Here is a 14,693-nt window from a genome sequence, read left to right as displayed (position 1 = left end):
TGATAATAGAAAGTGCATCTGAAACAGCTAGTTACTACATTAAATCAGTATATTTTCATATATCCTCCTGATGTGTAGCCTATACTTGATTTTAACCCACATCTGAGCAGGCATGTTAGGAGTCACGCTGTTAAAATGGCATCCATAATTCTTGTATATGGGGCTCTCATATCTGGCATTTGAGTAGCATACACACATTCTTGACATGTCCACAATGTTCAAAGAGATGATTTCAGATGATCAGGTGAATCAAGAAATAGGGCTCCAGCAATCTAGACCATGAGGCAATGGAAATCCTGATTGCCATAGTGTGACAGCAGTGGCTCTTTTAAGATATGTGCATGAACCTTGGAATATTAACCAACATTCTCCAACACATTTTATTCATATATCTGAACAAATGAATTTTACAAAAATGTCTCTCAAACATCCCTAGTTTTAAACACCCTGTATAAACTTGGCACCATAATATACCCAACAAACAGAATGAAAAGCATTCTATTCTATTTGTATGTTTGATGCTGAAGATGGACTAAATCACACTGAAAATGTCTTAATAGTGTTTTTAAAATTAATTTATATATTTATATTAAATTAAAACTAACTTCAGAAAATGGATATAGAAAACAAATGAATTTTATTCCCAAAAGAAAAATTATTATATACTAATTAGAAATATACATTTGAATAGAAAAATCGAGAAATTTTGGTGTCATCCTATAATAAACACTAATAAATGTATTAGGTTGTTGAAAATGAAATGGCCAATTTTTACTTCTGACTTTGAATGTTTATTAATTTAAATTAAAACTTACATATTGAATCAAAATTGTCTCCACCAACATTAATACACTTTTCCCAATGCAATAGAAATGCATTAATGCCAATTTGATAGAAATCACCAGGGTGAGAAGCCGAAAAGTTATTAATGGTACTTTTTATTGCATCCTCTTCCTGAAGACTTTCCTTGCCGAAATTTGTCCAAATGTATAAAAAAAGCAATAGTCTATTGACAAAAAGTCTGGAGAATAAGATGGATGAGGAAGAATTTCATTTTTGTGACAAATAAAGAACTATAGACCTCCAAATAGTGCTCCTTATCCCTCTCACTGAGTTTGTCTGGTACACATTTGTCAAGCTTCTTGACTTTCTCTAACATGTTTAGATGTTGAAAAATGCCTGAATAATCTCTAATATGTTCAACCTTTCCATGATTTCCCAACTAATCAAATGATGTTCAGATTCGATGATCATCTTCAATTTTGATTTTTGTATTCCTGGAATGAAATTTTTTGAACCAATGCCCGGTGGCCTGCTCACTCACAGAACTGTTACCAAAAGTTTTATGGTATTTCGTGTTGCTTAGGCTGCATTATGTCCCTGCTTATATTTGAAAAAGAAAATTATTCAATTTCCTTTTTTCAATGCCACCAGAGAAAGTACTGTTAAACATGTGGAACTCAAAATATAAATGAGATTACATTTTTAAATTCACATATTATATGTGTGCTCTTCCAATTGCAAACATGCATTACTGTTCACATGGAAAAAGGTTAAACTATAAGGCCAGAAAGTTTAAATTTTAAAAAACTGCCATTTCATTTGCAATGACCCAATATTAGAAATGAAATATGTTTTGGCCTAACTTTTAACTATCTTCAGCATTGAATATAAATTTTTGAATGGAATAGAATAATTTACAATTCAAATTCCAGTGATTCAAATCATTAAATCATTAGAAATTAAAAAGTTTTAAAAAAAATATTCTTAATTTATCTTTGAATACACAAAAAAATTTAAATACTAAATAATAATTTAAACAGAATATATATATATACATATATATATTCTATATATATATATTCTGTTTTTTAATATATATATATACATATATATATTAAAAAACAACTTAAGCACATACTCTTGATAAAACACATGTTTATATATTTTTACCATTTCATCTAATACCTTTAAAACTCATTGTTAATCTTTCAATTTTAATAAATAAATATTTTCAGTTAAATTAGTAGCCATCATCAAATTTAAATAGAAATGAGAACAAAAACATCACAAGTTATGGAATAAATATAAATTTAAAGTAATTAATTTTATCTCAAATATATGTTCATTATCAATTTATTGTTAATGTTTAACAAATCATGGGTACACAGTTGTCTATGTATGTTGTTGTTTATATAAAATATGCTACCTGGACAGTGTTTGTATCTCTACAGTTTATGCAAGTATGCTGAGTCCAAATTTGAAAAATTTTGATGATATCAATGTATTTAACAAATGTAGTGTGATGGACACCTCATCCCATAAAGCAACATTGTCCTATTTTGATGCAAAGGTCACTAGTGTGGTTGAAAAATGTTTTCCCTCTCATATCATATTATTATTGTTTTATCCTATTTAGAAACAGCTGATGTTCTGCCTATGTAATTGCACTCTCAATTAATTTTCCATATCTGAGGAACATAGCATAAATACCAGTTGACGGTTGATTGCTCACTTAAGCACATATTCCTATTTATATATCAACTTATCAGAAATGATAAGTATGGCCTGTAATAGGGGTCCACCAAACTATATAGTTTAGTGACTCCTATTAAACCAGGGGTCACCAAACTAAGGCCCACAGGCCGAATCTGTCCGCAAGGTCAGTTCATCCAGCTTGCCACCACACTGTACCACAAATGAGCTAAAAGGTAATTATTTATATAGAAATATCATAATTGTAGATAAACTTACTATTTAGAAAAAATTAAAATAAGTGTAAATAAAATTGCCAAAATTGGTCCAATCTGATTTTTGTGTCTGACAGTAATATAATTTTCAGGAAAATCAGTGAAATAATGCGGTGACTTTTTGCAACTTTGGATATCAATGCTTTTTGTGTAAGTACTTGCAATAAAGTTTCTAAGGAAAGCGATTACGAGCTTGCTGCAGCAATCGTGTTTGTGTTGGTAAATAAATATGTTGGTTGTCTTTTTTTTTTTTTTTGTGTATTCAGTATACTGTATTGAACAAAATAGTTATGCAGCCTACGCTTGTCATTCTCTCAGTTATGTGGCCCAATGTGAAAAAAGTTTGGTGACCCCTGCATAAAACAATAAATTATTTTGATATAAATTTGAATATTAAATACTAATTTAATCTAAATAATATTAATTATTTGAACTGGTAGAAATTTAAATTGTAAAAATATTCTGTTTTGTTTAAAAAATTATATTTGATGCTGAAGATTATTTGAGAAAAAATGTTTTTAGCCAAACTCTTTAATAATCTTAAAAATAGCAGTTTTTTTGATTCTTTATAGACTGTTCTGATTTTCATATATCAGAAAATTTATCCAGAATATAGATGAATACAAAAATTAGGAGAACAAACATTTTTTAAGAAAGCCCTTCAAAGATAAAATCCAATTTAAATTGCTTTTTTTTTTTAAAATCAATATTTTAAAGAACTCTGTAAAAACAGTTTTTGAAGAGTTTGAATAAAATTTTCATTCCATAAAAAAATAAAATATAATTGATACTCTAATACAGTGGAACCTTGCTTAATGAGCACCTTGCACAACGAGCAAAATAAATTGTAAAAGTTTGCCTCACTTAATGAGCGATGTTTCGCATAATGAGTGATGAGGAGAGGGGAAGTCCCGAATTGTGCGCATGCTCCATCAGTCTGTGTTTAGCACTCGTTCTGCTAGCATCTTAGTGTCGCTTGTAATCACATATTTTTCCAAACTTATGTTCACACATATTACTTATAAACATCAACAACCATAGCCCATTATATAATAAACACGCCAAACGATATGTCAAATTCTTGGGTCATTAAATTTAATGACGGATTCCAAATTAAATTTTAGAAATGTCTGAATTCAAAATTAACTATTTATAATTATTAAATTTAATACGAGATGGAAACATAACTGCCTACCTCTAGTCAAATTAATTAATTTCTAATATTTAATTATAGCCTTTACGTAACCCAAGAAATTGGCATATTGTTTGGAGTGTTTATCAAACATATTAGCTGTGATTTTTTTTTGTCTTCTGCAAATTGAATTCTCATTCCAGGATGGTTCATTCCATGCTAGAAGGAATGATGATGACGATTCACACTTCTTAACAATGTATATTGTACAATTTTTTTTGAATAAATGTTATACATAAAAGATTTGAGCATTTTTTCGGCATGGAACGCATTATCATATTTTACATTAATTTCTATGGGAAAAATTGTTTTGTTTAATGAGTGTTTCACATTACAAGTAAAACTCTGGAATGAATTATGCTCGTTAAGCGAGGTTCCACTGTAATTTCAAACAAAATTCAAAGACATAATTTTTATTAAGACTTAAAAATATATATATCTAGAAAGAAACATGGATGGAGATTATAAACTTACCTTGAAAAATCTTGTTATATAAAATTAAACACAGTTTTTCTGAAGAATAATTTCTTTCTTTGTTTCTTTTAATTAATAAGAACTAAGATAAATTTTTTATTTTATTAATTCTTGCAATTGACTACTGCAAACAAAATATTGCTGATTAAAATCAAACAAGTCCATTATGTAAACCAACTCATGATTGGTCATTGATGGTCAATTACTGGCTGGTTTATTTATGCTTGTATCTTATATGTATATATTTACTTAAATATTGTCATAAATTTTTATTTACTATAACTGTCAAGAGCAATATGTTTCAAACAAATATGATAATTAATCTAAATTCCAATTTACTTTCTTCACATCTCAAAATTAATAAGTATATTACATTGATCGTTCATGATTCTGTTATTTGTTTCTAAATTTGATATGTTAATTCAAATTACAAATATATTTTATGAATAAATTACTAAAAAAATGCACACAAAAACATTTAATGCACCATTCAAAAATATTTATCTTGTGAGTTAAAAATGTTATTTAAAGAATGAATGATGATGCTCAATGAAAATAATCTATTTTGAATATCTCACAATCTGAAAAAAATCAGAATAATTTTTTTTAATCACAAGCATGCTATTTATAAATTTAAAATGTACCATTCTAAATAAAATAAACACTTTTTCTTTATTAACATACCAAAAAATATTGTCTAGGTTTTGATAATAAATGAATATACTAAGCAAATCATATGGTTATCTTCCAGAATATTTATTTACCCAAAACAGAATATTTTTCAGCAAGAAAAGAAAATGAGAATCTGACTGTGAATTTGTATTTATTCATTTGTAGAAAGAAATATTTCTTAATTATAATAAGAAAGTAAAACAAAACAAATGTGTTTATCAAATTCAGTGAGTAACTTTTCATATCTGAACTAAAATTTTCAGCTTATTTTATAGTCCATTCTCAGGTTTGAACAATATGAAGAAAAATTGTAAAATCTGAATAAAGTAGAGTATGAATAAGGATTTTCAAATTTCATATGTAATCCTTCATATTTTATGCAATATAAATAATATTATCTATTTTATTTATTAATATTTATATCATATATAATTTTTCTTTTTTAATAATAATATAATACCAATTTTATAAAAAACTCATTGAAGTATCTCCAACATTAAAGTATTCTCCAAAGGTTTTTTGTTTGAATATTTCAGATTTTGCTTTATTTAGAATATATAAGATTATTAATATTTCTAAAAAATATCATATTCTATTTCAAACAAATTTAAAAATTCTATTTTCCTTCATACTGTTCAAAACTGGTCCATAAACTGGGTGGAAAACATTGGCTTGATATGATATGAAATTCACTGCTGACTTAAGAGTTTTTTCCATTATGAATATGCAGTGGATCATTATTTGTGTGTTTTTCATTTATACATCTAAATTCATTACAGAGTTTCATTTATACATTGCTTCCTTTCTAACAAAGATAATAGATACTGTACTGTTCATCATCACTAATCACCCATGTGCAATTAGGTGAGACATTATTGTTTTGAATGAAATTTTTATTGAAATTTCATCCTTTTCATTTAAGTCCATTGATTGCACTAGATGTTTTCCACCATAAGTATTCCGTTCAATAGCAAACAAGATTATAATTACAGAAAAATTAAAATAGCTGGAAGTTTTTGCCCATATATATTATTATTACTTTAAAAAATGTTAGCATGCCAAGACAGATTGTAAAAAAAGGAACTTTTTTCCTACCAAGCTCAATAAAGATTTTGTTGCAAGCCACCCTGACTTTTGAACAGAAAACATTTCCTACTTACTGTTGTTTGATAATGTCTACCATAAGCATAATTACATTCATAAACGGGTCATTGCTGTGCAATAGTCTGTATGAATCCATCTTGCTGATGAAATTGTTTAGTGAAAACTAACCTTTATGATACTATTGTACTATAAGAAAAATGTTTCACTTAATTGCCTGTGGATATTTAAGCAAGCAATAGGCAATTAAGTGAAGATTTACTGTATTACAATATTTTAGAAATTGTACTCAGAATTTCTAGAGCATATTCTTTGTTCTATTCTTGCACCACTTCCATATTTCCAGAATTAAATGGTATAAAATTCATCCAACTAAATATATTCTCTCTTCAGAGAAATAAAATTAGTTATAGATTATTAGCTACAGCATGTGAAGCAATTACAATATAAGGGAAGTCTCATTTGTAGCATCTTGTAATATCAAAAGTAGAGAATATCATATCATCCATTTAACAGAAGCATATTCATTTTGAATAAGCAAAAATCACCTTGTAATTTATTGCTGTTAATAAGATACCTAAATTTCTATGTGGCCAATAATCCCACTGTGACTTAAAAAAGAATTACTGTACTGTTTATTTATAATAAAAGTATAAAATAAATGATGAACATTTGTTAAAAGATGTATTGTTATGAATTTTTATAAACACAATTAGTTCTGTCATCTTATGATGCACACTGACTTGGATTTCAATTATACATCTTTTTGGCCCAGTCCCTTGAAATAGAAATACAGTGGAGCACTATTTATATACATTTATCTTTAAAAATAAATTTAAATGCACATTATATCATTTTCATACTACACTATTATATGAATGTAGTTTAATTTCTATCTGGAATTACTATAATGGTAATGAAACTGTGTATGTGACATAGTCCCAATTTATGTTTCTTTCTCTAGATACCTCCACATGATAGCACTTCTCCCACCATTTCGGCAATAATGCCCAAAAATGCCCGCAGAATAGAAGTTTTTGGGGCATGGCCCTGAGCATGGTAAATGTAACCAATAGACTTGGTTGAGAAATTCTGGATCAATTGGCTTACAGGCAGATCTTTTACCTTGTAATTATTACCTGTTTGGTGTTTTTCTATGCATACGCTCACTTTCTGAAGCTATCGTGAAGAGAAGACCAAGATTGTTTAATTAAGCAGAAGTCGATGTGTGTGGAGGTTGGTGTCCGTTTATACATTTCCAACATTTTTAATAGAATTTTACTTAATAAAAATATGTTTCTCTAGGCATTGGACCCTTTGAAGGAAGTCTTGGGAGACAAGAAATTCATCCAGAATACTGAAGTCAGAGAGTTTGTTGTGTAGTACTGTATCTCCAATGTCAGCCAAAAGACTTCTATTCTGAAGGCATAGCATCATTGCCAAAACAATAGAGAAAAGTATCTGCATGTGGAGGGTGAGTACCTATAGAAAAAACCATAAATTGGGACTATGTAACATATATATACAGTGCTGGACAAAAGTACAAGATTGTTGTAAAAAGTATTGTAATTTGTTATAATTGCTATGTATGAATAAAACAAAACGAATGATGAGAATCAATGGCAAAGAAAAACAATTGCACAACAGAGTTTAAATAAATCAATTAGAAGATGTATTTCATGGTCTGTTGTTTAATTCAGTATACAGCATCTTAAACAAAAGTATAAGGTCAATACCATGTTTTTGTGATTCATCAAGTAACAACAGGTAAATCAAGAAACAATTTGCATTCATCTCTAGCTTTATAAACCAGATTAACATAATGTTAATTCAAACTCAGGACAGGAGCAAATGGCAATAAACATGCAAACAGGTACATAATTATCTGAGCTTGAATAAAGACAAATTAAGAGAATAAAGCAATATGGTAAAATGGAGCACAAATTTCTGTTACTGTAGTACATTTGAAGACCATTGTGAACATCTTTCTACAAAATCCAGCTGAATATGGAACAAGAAGGAAGACTATCATCACTGCCAGAGAAACTAAGCAATGTCTCTTGCATGTTACGACAAATGCTTCTCTTCAGAGATAGTGATACTTTTGGATCTTTCATGTAACTCCAGAACAGTCCAAAGAGTCTTAATGCCAACAAAACATTATACTTCATAAAATTTAAGTTATCCTCCTTTAACTGCTATCCAGAAAAACCACATCATTTGCTCACCAGCATGTAACCATTGATTAGAAATAGAACAATGTTGTCTTTCCAGATTAGAAATAGAACAATGTTGTCTTTCCAGATTAGAAGTTTAACTTAGATGGATCATATGGCTTCCGATATTAATGAAATCATAGTTATGACAAAAAGTAGTATTTCTCAAAATGTCAGTTTGAAGGTGGATCAGTGATGGTCTGGCTGCAGTTGCTTCTACCAATTGTGGCTGTTTATACACAAATGACTTGTTCATTATTACAGGATATGCTTATGGAACATTTGCTAACATAATCACTGCTGTGTGTGTCTGACAAATGGATTTTTCAACAATGATAATGCTTCATGCCATCGATCTGCAAGAACCAAAGAGTGGTTTTCAGCCAATAATTTTGATGTTCTGAATTGCCTAAACCTAAATTCTATGGAGAATCTCTGGGGCTTGTCATCATGCAACATTTTTGAAAATAAACATTATCAATTCAACACAGAGGAACAAACAATGCCATACAGACTTCATGGGGAAACTTGGATAGAAGTTTGTTAAAAATCCTTGCAGAATTCATGATGAACAAATTGCTGCAAGTGATACTTAAGAAAGGTACAGAGACTGATTTCTAATGTATCAATCAATATTTTGTGGTGAAATTCAGTATATCTCTGTTCTGACCTTATAATTTTATCTAAGATGATATGTGTTAATATAAGATTTGTGTTGTGATCTTTTATTCATTTTTTTTACAATCCCTATTACGTATACATTTTCCAGTACCACTGATTCTAATACACTCCTCAAAAGTGAAATTGCAATGCTATGAAGGAATGCACATAGCAATCTTTAAATTGCAGGATTGGTAGAAGTGAGAGACATATGCAAATGATTAAAAAAACAATCAAAGATATGCAACAGACATCTGTTTGTTCAGTAATGAATATGGACAACTATACAGTAAGGCATACTATCAATGAGGTGATTAATGGTTGCCTGAGGCATCCCTTGCCATACTCCATCCACTGTGGCAGGCATGTTGTCTATAGTATATGGCTTTTCAAGTAAATGACTTTCATGCTAAAAGACAGTTTACTTAAAAAAAAAAAAAAAAAAAAAACATAATATGCTGGATAAGCATTTTACCTGCAGAAACTTTTTGTTTGAGTAAAATAAAGTCAATATGAACTAAAAATAAGGTTCAAAATAAGCTTTAAACCAAGAATACAATTTCACATTAGCAATAATGTGTTAAATTTCACAACTCATAACTAAATTGTACTTAAATCACATGAAGTAATGACAGCTGTTAAAAATATAAAATATTTCCATTTAATCCAATAAAATTAATGGACACACTTTGTCACTCTGCATTGTGTATAGATATCCCCAGTTGAAACAAAAGAAACATGTCAGTCGTCCAGTAGTGCAAAACTCTGTTAAACTTCACTGTAAACTTGCTCATTTCTTTGCATTTTTTGTTTTCTTTTTATGGTTTATGCATGTAGGCTTGTAAACTTCTTGTTAAATTTGAGTGAAAATGTTTTTCACTCAAATTTAACAAATTTTTGGGGAGGTCTGGAACAGATTAATCTAATTTATATTATTCCTTACGGAAAAAATTTGTTTGATACTTGGACAAGTTAAATTCGAATACTGAGGTATCACTGTACTTTGCTCCATTTGTAGACATTCTATGAGCATATTTCATGTTCAAAGTTATGTAGCCTGATGAAGACCTTTGAATAAGATGAAAAGAATTTGTGCTGGAATTTATGTTTTTCTCTTTATGATTACCCAGTTTCTGCATGTTAATTTTTGATTAATAAATTAATGAAATCATGTGTTTCAAACAAATCTTTTATAAACTATTGGGTCACCTATGTGATGTATGATTTGTTAGGCATGTAAACTAAAAATCTGGAATAACTTCCTCTATTTTTTCTGCAATGCATGTGCAAAAAGAAATTGAATGTACAGATTTACTGTTGTATATGAGTTGTTTATTCAATTCTGACTTTTAGAAATAGAAGGCTTAAAAAGAAGATGAAGGTAGATAAATAATTGGAAATTTTTATACCAGAAATTTGATGAAGGGTGAAAGATAAACTTTTCACTGTGAAACCTTTTAAATGTAAGAAAATTTCAACAAACACAATACAAAATATAATTAAGAGATTGGTTGAGAAGAAAACACTATCCAGAGCTGAAGAAAGAGGAAGAAGATGGGTTAAATTGACTGAAGCAGAGCATTAGCAGTTAACCAATGTTGCTATTGGTAAGGTGAACCAGTTTCTCTAAGCTGAGCCAAAAGTTCATAATATCCAATAAACATGTGAAATATTAATGGAAAGGTATATAGTTATTAGGAAAATGATTTCTCCATGCAAGTACACTGTGAAGCAGTTAGAAAATCAAAAAAAGATTTGTGACCCAAAAACAATCTAAAGTTGTTATGTCTAATTTTACACGGAATGTACAGAAAATAAAAACTTTTACTGTAAACAAGGAAAGGATGTTAAGTCAGAAATGAAGTTCAAACATCATAACAAAGTTCGTAACAAAGGTTTTGATGCAAGTAGTCATAACCCTTTTTGGACAATCTCAGGACTTCATTGCACCATCTAAACTTTACTTTAACACAGAAATATAAGTATAGAGTGTATCAAGAAGACACTAGTCCCATTCTTAAAGAAGCATCATCCAAATGGAGATTATGTGTTTTGAATATATATGGCAATGTTCTACTACACTCATAATACAATTGCTGCCTTTGATCAACTTGGAACATGCTACATTCATCATTAAAACAATGCGCCTCAACTGAGAACAACTGAATGATTCTGGTACTAGTTAAAGCAGAAAATATAATATGGAGGGAGAATGGAAGGCCAATTGGCTTCATATCCTCCATCATATAATTCTACAAAAGAATTCAGACCAAACCCTACCAATCTTTGATTGAAGATTTCTAAAACTTTTTGAAACATGTGAAAATAGAAGTTTGAAAAGCAGCAGTCCATGGATTAAATTTAATTTTTTTAAACTGACAGACTTCTCAAATATATTTACTTCAATACAAATATTTTATAGGACAATAAGTTCTACAAACACTGAAGCATACTCCTCACAACAGACTCACTTGTAGGCTACTGCTAGAGTCAAAGTTTTTATCCTCCCTACTGTTTACTTCTGCCAGAACTGCCCAACATAAATTACATAGTAGTAAAATTACAAAAATATTAAAATTTTTGTAAAACAACTTCATCAAATTATATTTTAATACAAATATTACACAACAATTATATATTTTATTTTATATTTTCAATGAATCATGGCTAAAATTTTCAGAGATGCAAACAGAGACTGAATTGACAACTTAAATAATAATAATAAAAGTTAAAGATTTAAGTGAAATTACTATTACAATAATAGGTGAACTTAAAATCTGGTTTTATATGGTTACTAATGTAAATAAAAAAATTACAAATCATATTGAACAACTGAACTGTAATAATGTAGGAGGTATTACTTCTTGGCAGATTTAAAAAAAGCCTTTGACTTATCTTTTTATAAATTTATTTTAGTTCTGTTTATTTGTTGTTTTAGTATGCAAAATGTATTTCAATATCTTAATGCAAGCAGAAGGTACAGAGTAATTGTAAAAGATTGAAAATGTTTTGTTGTTAAAAGAAAGTGGCTGATGATAAAGATTAGTGTTTTATTAGTATTTTGATATTGTGACTTTTAACAAAACAGTGACTTTAAATTAATTTAGACATATCCTATTCTTTAAGTAATTGTGTTTTATATTTAAAAAAAATTCTGAATCTAATCCTCATTCATTTACAGACAGAAAAAATTAGTTAAGTTAAAAACCAAAGCATTATTTTCCAGAAGAAAATATTTATTATACAATAATATTGTAATGTAATTTTAATTTCTTGAAAATAAACATTTATTATAGTTTAAACTTATAGATCATTAATAATTGAATTATATTATATTCATCTGTGTATTATTATAATCATTTAAGTATTCAAAAACAGTAAGTTAATAATTCATAATGTGATATTCAAAAGAAACATCATTTATTAAAAGATTTGTAGATTTTTTTTACTGTGAAACTATGAATTTTCTTCATATACAATATTATATTCTATATTTATGATAATCAAAAAATGAAGAGTGAGGTAAAAAAATAACTTAAAATTTTGCAAATACGAATATGAGAGCAAAAACTAACCATAATACTGATTACATATATCAAAAATTTTAAAAATAAAATTGTATAACATTATACTGTTTTAATACTTGCAATATTTTTCATCATGAAGTTTGGGGGACTTCATTCACTGTTAATGTCTTATTCTTTGCACACTGTACGCGCTTCCATAAGGTAGTAAGTGGTATTTTGTAATAATCTGAAGCTTTCCTTAATGTCCATTTTCCTGTTAATACAGCCTGAACAGCTTGTTTAGTATTATCATTTTGAGATCTGTCAGTCCATACTGACTGATAATATGAATTCATATGTCCTGGTAATGATGACAAAGTAGTGATCTGTTGATGAGACACATCATTGTTTATCTTCTCTTGGAAACATTTTATAGGAGATTTAAACATTATATCACTTGACATTAGCAGCTGATTTTCAACTTCACCTGAACCTTAAAAGAAACAAATAGAATATAAAATTATAAATAATAAACTACAACAGTTTAATTTGAACTGTTGTACAATATATGTATATATAAAATATATATTTATGTACTATAAATATAAAATTTGGCTATGATATACATATACACCATAGCCAATTTTAGTAACATAATTAAAGTCAAAAGTCAGATTATTTTCATGCTAGAATTGTGAAGTCAGTTCTTTCACAATACTAAGGAATTTGCAGGGGACAGAATAAAAAAATTTGGTGATTTCTGTGGACATAGTGTTTGAGAATCAAATATAAAAAAGGTGTTTAGAAGAAAAAGAGGTTATGTTACATCAAACAGAACTTTGAACTATGCAGTTACAAATATATCGATAACCAAACTCTATTGACTGTGTTGAACAATAAATATCATTGGACAGGCAAATGAGAAAAAGTTCCTTGAGAAAAAGTCAGTCACTATAAACTTTCAGCAACAGTTCAAAGATTCAACTGAGATGAAATAAGAGATGAGTTGACTTTCCACCAACAAGGGCTTGTGGACAGTATCTGAAGAAGGATCTTTCAGAAATTTTAGTCAAATGGAAAGACAAAATGAGAAAGTCAAGTTCAAACCTCCAGATGAGAGAGTTGTTTCCATCCTTCTTACTCTCCATGAGTTAAACTCTGTTATACAGAGTTAAGTACAAACAACTAACCAAGATAAGTTCCATTCTTACTGATTATATGAAGTCTTCTTATCATCAACCAAATCATCTCAACAAAAAAGAAAACCTAGTTCAAATTACCAAAGAAAAGAAAATTAAAAAAAAAGTTTGCTTCCATTTCAAAATCCCAACTATCTCCCAACCCCGCTGAATGTGCAACTGAAACTTTTCTTCTGGAACCACTGTGAAGAACTTGGATATTTAACAACCATTCATCCATCCAGAGAACATGAACACACACACACACACACACACACACACTCCCTCGATGAGGAATACATGACCAACACACTTTTAGATGTTATGTGCAACAGGACATTCAATATAAGAAATATACATATAATTCTTTGGTTTAAATAAAAGTCATGCCTTAGAAGAGAAATTCAGAGGCTAGTCTCCTGTCTCCTCCTTCCTCTAACAATCATACACTTGCCTATAAAAAAAGGATTAAGAACTCTTGCATATGTGATTCAAGTTTGCCAGTTCTCCCCAGAAAAAATTTACTGGTGTCAGTAATCCTGATATTAGACAACAGTTAATTTTCATGACACTTTTCACCAAAAAGTCATAAATTTTTATAATCTGCATTTGAATTTTATAAAAACGACAATTATTACTTTTATAAAGATTTGTTATGTTTTAATATTTAAAAAATCTAAATATTAATTGTTTTGGTATTATTTAAGGAAATAATAAAGAAAATAAAGTATTTCATATAATATTTCTCTTTCCAAAGTTTTTTTAAACATTTATTAATTACACATAAATTACGAAGCTAAAAGAAGAATAGCAACACACAATTAGGATATTGATTTTGCTTTTTGCTTTTATACTTATTAAACATATTATATTAACTTAAGCCCTAATATAAATTAACTGATTTTTTTTTTATCACACCAGTCAACACAAATACAAAATTTATT

General features: G+C 28.6%; 1 protein-coding gene across 6 annotated transcripts in view; it reads right to left on the bottom strand.

Moving 5' to 3' along the window:
• Nucleotides 1-14,693, bottom strand: part of LOC136981316 (protein abrupt-like) — a 135,479-nt gene that overhangs the window by 21,486 nt on the left and 99,300 nt on the right. Inside the window, exon 4 of one of the 6 annotated variants that reach the window (XM_067277625.1) lies at nt 12,709-13,064. In XM_067277625.1, coding sequence (XP_067133726.1) covers nt 12,724-13,064 — 341 coding nt within the window. In that variant the 3' untranslated portion in view covers nt 12,709-12,723. Of the gene's footprint in view, nt 1-12,383; nt 13,065-14,693 lie in introns of those variants that run through there. The other 5 variants (XM_067277624.1, XM_067277623.1, XM_067277629.1 and 2 more) reach the window with 5 other exon arrangements.

The sequence above is a fragment of the Centruroides vittatus genome, unplaced genomic scaffold (assembly GCF_030686945.1).
Source record: "Centruroides vittatus isolate TY-2023 unplaced genomic scaffold, ASM3068694v2 contig_751, whole genome shotgun sequence".
Classification (NCBI taxonomy): Eukaryota; Metazoa; Arthropoda; class Arachnida; order Scorpiones; family Buthidae; genus Centruroides; species Centruroides vittatus.
This window is presented reverse-complemented; position numbering and strand designations above follow the sequence as displayed.